Consider the following 6,807-nt stretch of genomic DNA (forward strand, 5'->3'; position numbering starts at 1 on the left):
TAGTACCGATTAGGATAATACAGATACTAGTAGCTAGACAGACGGGAACGATTAAGATCCTCCTAGCGCCGATTAGGATAATAGGGGTTTAGACGATTCAGACGGTAAGAAGTAGGCGACTATCGTAATTTCGAGCGGTAATAAGAGCTCGGAATACGATCTAGATACTGATCCTAGCGTTTAAACTAGTTATCCTCTAGCTAATAAGGAGAATGCTTAGGACGATAATACGGTACCCCTAACGATAGAGGATAAATATCTCTAGGCTCTCCTCGATTATATTAATACTTAAGAAGAAGAAGACGAGGAGATAGCTTCCGAGAATTCAGATTTTCCTTTTAGGTAACTAGGTATACCGCTTAGTCAAGCAGATTTTCAGTATAGCGACGAGGATATAGGTACCTAGGATTAAGATATCTCGCTTAGCTAAGACTATAATCCTTTCGATTATCTAGATTTAGAGGAGACGGGTCCTAATTCTCTCTAGGAGAGTCGACTAGATATAGAGAGAGAGGATAAAGAAGAGGAGTCGTAGTAGGAGTTTGACGAGGAGATAACAGAATTAGAGGATATAGTAAGAGTAGTATATACGGTAGCTATAGATCAAGCGAATAATCGGGGTACGTAAGAATTCGTAGCTAGGGGAAGTATTAATAAGATACTAAGTATACTTATAGAAGAGCCTATTACCGAACGAGACAGACTGAAGACAGAAATTTCAGCTTGCTTTATCCTTAGAGCTACTTATTTAAGAACCCTATTATTAATAAGGACGGAGCCGGCTTTCTAAGCGGCCTAGCGAAGAATAGAGATATATAAGGCCTAGAGAGTAAGGCAGTAGTATATAGTAATAGAAAGTCGGTTTAAATACTAGATACGCGTTCTAGCTAGGCTAGAGAAGGAGATATTAAAGTATTTACTATAAGCCTAAAATCTGAAGTAATTTGGTTTTTCTAATTTTCGTAGTTAGCAGGTATAGTCGGTAGGTATTATTAGCTATAGAAGGAGATGTCGAAGTACTTACCGTAATCTTCTAATCTAAATTAATTTGCTTTTTCCTAATTCTCGTAGTCGGTAGGCATAGTCGGCAGCTATTGTTAGCGAGTTTAGGCAGTATAGTATATACGAGGCTTATTACTGTTTAAGAAGCGCTTACTATATTTATTCTATATCTAGAAGAGGTTTTACGTAATACCTATCGCAATACCTATTAGGTATACCTATTAGGTTTTTTCCGTTAGGTTGTACCTAGCTTATAAGCTAGGTACCTACCTTATTTGCGGGGTTGGGTATTAACGTTAGGTTGTACCCAACCTATACCTAACCTAACCTATAACGAGGCCTAGTCCGCTTTAAGGCTTATCTGCTTAGACCTTAGTAGTATAGTTGCAAATAATGTCGGATATATTCGATATATATCCTTAACGAGCCTAGAAGCGACTTTATCCTCCTTGAACCTATTAGCTAGCGCTAGCCGGAGTGTTTAGCGTAGGTTCTCCTTTATTAACAGGTCCTTTTCTAGGTGTCTGTAGTTAGTGCTATAAATCCACTTCTTAAAGCCGCGGTGTTTATCCTTACTAAGCAAGCTATTGCAGTTTACGGTAAGGCCGTATTTATTAGCTATTGTAGGGTAGTAAACAGTAATATAGATATTAGGCAACTTAGTATCCTTTAGGTATTACTCTGCCTTCTTCCCGAGATCTACTATACCGCTCGCTAGTTGCCTGTCGATATCTATTAGTTCGGTCTAAGAAGGTGTTATAGGCCTAGATAGAGTAGGTATTACAGATTTCGAGCGACTACGACGCCGCTTATCGAAGGCTATCGACTAGGATAGGGCAAAAAGCAACTACTAGAGATTTGTACGATAGCTATAAACGATAATATACATATTCTCTCGGTCGGCCTCGCTTATAGATAAGCTTATTAGGACTGAATTACTCCGCGTAGTACCTACGAACTGACTAATAACGAATCTGACTAGTTCTGCTATACTATTCGCCTCGAGTACCTATACTAGATATAGTCGGAGATAATTCCTATATAGCTAGTAGCGTAGTAGTATAGGAATTATAATTGACTAGCGGGTATACTTAGACATACTATAGCTCTTTAGGTAGTATAGTAGACCTTAGATACGGGGCTAGCTTAGTAGAAACGGGAATGTCTATAGGATTTCGGTATATTCTCTTAAGGCCTTAGGCGTTAGGATCCTATCGAGGAGCAGGTTATGAAGTATACGCGTTAGCCCCTATAATTTAGAATGCCCTACTTCTAGTAGAATCCCTTAGAGAAGATTACGAGCTAGGGCAATAGTAGACAAAACTGTTAATAGAGGATCCGGATCTATATCCTATTTAGTACTATATTCCTCGCGCTCTCTCTTCGTCGGCAGGTTGTTTATATCCTTGCGTATCTCGAGTACGGTATAGTAGTAGCGGCCTTTAAGGAAGATGTCGTAATTAAGAGTACTACGGTTATTAAGATAAATATAGTATAGACGATATCCGAGGTTCGCCTTTTGTGTTTTCATCCCGGCATTCTTCTGCTACTATAGCATATTACTAATAAATATATAGGTAAATGCGACGAGCAAGACTTTACTAGTACCTAGGATATAGACTTCTATACCGCGGTCGAGTGCTATAAGGAGGCCGAGAGCCTTAACGATATTAGGGAAGTTAGATCTATATAGGCTAAGAGTAAGTACAAAGCAGTTTGTACGCCGGGTACGCTTACGGGTATTTATCGCAGCCGGAATATAGTACATCCCTATTAAAGTACGGTATACGTTACGGTAGAGTCCGAACGTATCGATAAAGGAGAGCAAAGGCAGTAATATCGTCGTACGGCTAGTTAAACGTTCGTCTAGTAACTCGAGGTATAACCTACCGAAAGTCTATATCTCGAGCTCGCTACGGAGTAGGTAACTTAGACATAAAGGCGTAATCGAGATTAGAGAGGACCTATCGGCGTCGATTATACGGCGAACTAGGTATTTGGCAGCAGTCCCTTCCTAGTAGGCTTATAGACGTAGTATAAGTTTAGTATTGCTAAAGATATAATTAAGGTCGAACTCGACGTCGAAGCGTTGGCCGATATATGTCTCGCTATAGAAGAGTACGTTATTCTAGGAGAGCACTAGCTTATACTCTAATAGAGGTAGATCGAACGTAATACCTTATAGGTCGTCTATTAGAAAGACTTCTTATACCTAGAGTATTGTCTAACTACGCGCTACTGCAATATAGCGAAAGTCTCGACTAATACCTAGTATTACCGTAAAGCCCTCTCTCCTACTACCGTCCTCGAGTAGACGATCGGATAGGCCCGGCTTACGGTAGGTCGCGGCGTAGCTCCGCAGTAAAAGGGGTAAGATAGGTAGAGGTCCGGAAGGACGCGGAGATGCCCGTAGGTAGCGGGAATAGTAATATTAGAAGACAAAGCGTACTGTAGGGTAACGACATCAATTATAGTAGAGTAGGTATCTATATATCTACGTCCTGATTATGTCCGTCCTCTCCTCCGTCCTAAAAAGAAGAAAACTACCCTATATAGCTACCCGCCGGGAGTAGTACGGCCCTCCCGGGCCGTCCGGCTCTCGGCTCTGCCCCGACGCCCTACGTAAAAGAAATACGCCTAGCCGCTTAATATACCCTCCTCTACCTATATGTCTGTCCTATAGACATAGGTATAACAAAACCCCCCCCTATTTAACGATTACGTACAGAAAAGCAGACCTAAACGACCCGTCGAAAACAAGGCACCTAACCGTAAAAACCTAAACCCTCCCTATATTCGGAAGCTCCCGGTTAGGCCCCGGGGGCCTAACTAACGTACTACCTATTCTATCTAGGATACATCGCCCTTAAGTGTAGTACCGGAGCCTTCCTCTATATACTTAGAGTTAAGAGTAGAAAAATCAGGCTACGGTCGAAACTTAAAGTTACCTTTATAGCGGAAGTAACTAGCGTTTCCGAAGAGCAGTATTTCAGAGCTGCGAATACGGTCGAAAACCTTCTTATACCTCTTAATAGCGTTCGCCTACTATTTGAGCTTATACGCCTCCTACTAAGCAAGAGACTCTATATAAGCAATATAGTTCAACTCGTTGATAACTTCTATATCGGCCTAAGATTTGCGACTAACTAGAGCGTCTAAGATTAGGCTAAGGCTATCTAACTAGGCTATAGTAGGAAATCGGTACGGAATTGGACTATATATATTAGGGTAGCCCGACGGGCTAGATAGTAGAGCAGTTATTGTTCGGTATACCTCCGCGATCTACTAAAGGGTCCCTATTTTCGGGTTCTCTATCTCTCTAGTTTCTATATTAGTAATAGCTACAAACTAAGGGAGGATCGTACGTCGTACGCCCTACGAAGGTAGCGCGCTATAAGGAATACGGGGGTCGGTAATACGGACGCTATATTGCTAGACCGGAGTTAGCTACTAATCTAGACCTATCTTCTTTCTTAGCTTAGGCCCGAGCTCCTTGTCCGTAATATTGTAGATCCGGCTATTCTATAAACGACCGGCGGCGCGGTTTACCTCTACCTACTTACGAAACGTCTCGTTACGGTACATCCCCTAAACAAGTATAGTATAGTCCTTATAAGTCTCGTTATCGAACGATACTAAGCCTTAGATCTAACTAGTACCTTTGCCTGCCGTAAGATCTATAATGTTATAGTCTATATGCTTGAAGCTATTACGACTTATATTCTCGTTACCCTTGTCGTCGCCGTACTAGTACTTCGCGTAATAAGGATAAGACACTAAACGGTAATTACCGTCTGCGCGCAAAGAAGCGTACAAAGCCTAGTATAAGATATCCTAGCGGACGAGCTGTTGAACTACGCTATATATCTACGACCTGTTCTACCCTAGGTTAGAGCGACTATTTATACGACGGAGGTACTACGAGTATATATCAAACTTATATTCGATATCCCCGAAGATCGTCTCGGTATACCTAAAAACCCCCTCCTTCGTAACTAAGCCGATAAGATCGAACGTAGCCTAATCGCTAGCGTTAATCGTAAATAATCGAAGCTTAGTAACCAAGGTTTCTACGTTAGGCGTAGCGGAGGGAGTAACTAGTATTCCTATATATATTCGAGATAGGAATGTATATAGACCAAGTACGTTACCTACGTGCTTTGGACGGTAGGCTAGAGAGAAGAATTCCGGGTATTAATACTAGTATTCTAGAAACTAGCTATTAATATAAGCTCTACAGACTTCGGCAATACGAGTAGTTAGTAGGGCTATAGCGATGTTCGACTTAAGTCCGAACCTACGGCTCGTAAACACCCTAGTATAGTGCCGGTATAACGGAACTAGGTCCTCCTCTACTATATATAGCTAGACGCCTCGGTCGACGATATCCTCTAGCTATTAATAGAGGGGTATAGCTATATATAGGCTAATAAGATATAGATTGGTCGTATCCGGGCAAAGAGTATAACGGTATATAGACAACGGCGTATATATACAAGACGTAACTTGTCCCCCCTCGGCGAGTACGTCCTCGGTTAGCTCTTCGTTAAAGGTAAACTCCCTAGTCTAGTTATCTACCTCCTTGCTAGTCGTATCCTCGGTCGGCTCTATCTCCGTAGTCGGGATCGTAGCCTCTAGGACCGGCTCTATACGGCCTGTCCCGGTAAGGCCCCGGAGGCCTAACGGATAACGCGTATTAATAGGGCTCTAACTAGAAGTACTATCCGGTACCTATAGTATCTCCGGCGTTAATAGTCGTAACGTACGTTAGCGTTTGCTCGGGGGTTCTTTATAGTCCGGTAATAGGTCCGGCTCCCTACGGCGTCCCTAGTATAGACGGAGTTAGGCTTGCTCGGACAATAGCAGTAGAGGTAGTAGTACAGATAGCCCCGAAGGTGTTAGCGTAGGTTTAATAAAGCCCTTACTTACGATCTTGTAAAAGTCGCCCTCGTAGATAAACCTAAATCATATCTATAGGATGTATTGTTCTGCCTCCCCCCTAGGTTCCGCTAATTGCTTGTCGGCAGGTAGTATATATATACGAATACAATCGCCTCCCGTAACCTCCGGTATCTTCAATCGACTAGTAACGGGAGTAAGCAATCGCTACGCTACTACTTCCGCGAGAGCGCGTAGTGTTTGCCTATAGTTAGAACTAAGAGCCGCTAGGCTGCCTAGATCGTAGGCCTACGAATAAGTACGTAGAACCTCCTATATCGTCGGACTAGTAAGGAAGCTCTAGGCGGCAGCGATATCCCTACCGAACTATCGGTTAATAACGTTCTAGCAAGCCGTCCTTCGTCGATTTCGGGCCTCCTTTCCTCGATCTACTATCTTCGCAAAACCGGGGAATACGTCTGCGATTAGTTTACCTTCTAGGATCTCCTAGTCCGGAGCTATAGCTACGAACTTCTTATAAATCGATATATATATAGTATCGTAACTAGTTAAGGTTGCGTCGTAGAGTTAGTATACTGTACGTACTACTTCCGTTCTTACTAGCGTATCGAGAGTTAGCAATAGGGCTACGAGCGCGTCTAGGTCGGTTACCCTACGAAGGATACTCCTTACCTCCGCCGAGCATAATAACGTATCTATCCTTACTACTATAATTAAGAACGATATCGAGCTTTGTCTCCTCTTCCGAACAGTTACCTAGTATTCTAACCTATCGCCGTCGTCCGTCTCGGGTTAGGTAGGCATATTGCGGTTAGCTATAGTAGGACCGATAGTTACGCGCGGGGGCGTAGTACTACTACTAATATAGGCGTAGGTTGTAGTACAGGCGCGGAATCGATAGTTGCG

General features: G+C 42.7%; 1 protein-coding gene across 1 annotated transcript; it reads right to left on the reverse strand.

Moving 5' to 3' along the window:
• Positions 1–2,620: 2,620 nt before the first annotated feature.
• Positions 2,621–2,827, reverse strand: SEPMUDRAFT_30591 (uncharacterized protein; the record flags this gene model as incomplete). Its single annotated transcript, XM_016908466.1, has 1 exon — positions 2,621–2,827. A coding segment is annotated over one exon (207 nt), but the record flags the coding sequence as incomplete, so codon positions are not given.
• Positions 2,828–6,807: the final 3,980 nt, after the last annotated feature.

Source organism: Sphaerulina musiva (genome assembly GCF_000320565.1).
Source record: "Sphaerulina musiva SO2202 unplaced genomic scaffold SEPMUscaffold_11, whole genome shotgun sequence".
Lineage (NCBI taxonomy): Eukaryota > Fungi > Ascomycota > Dothideomycetes > Mycosphaerellales > Mycosphaerellaceae > Sphaerulina > Sphaerulina musiva.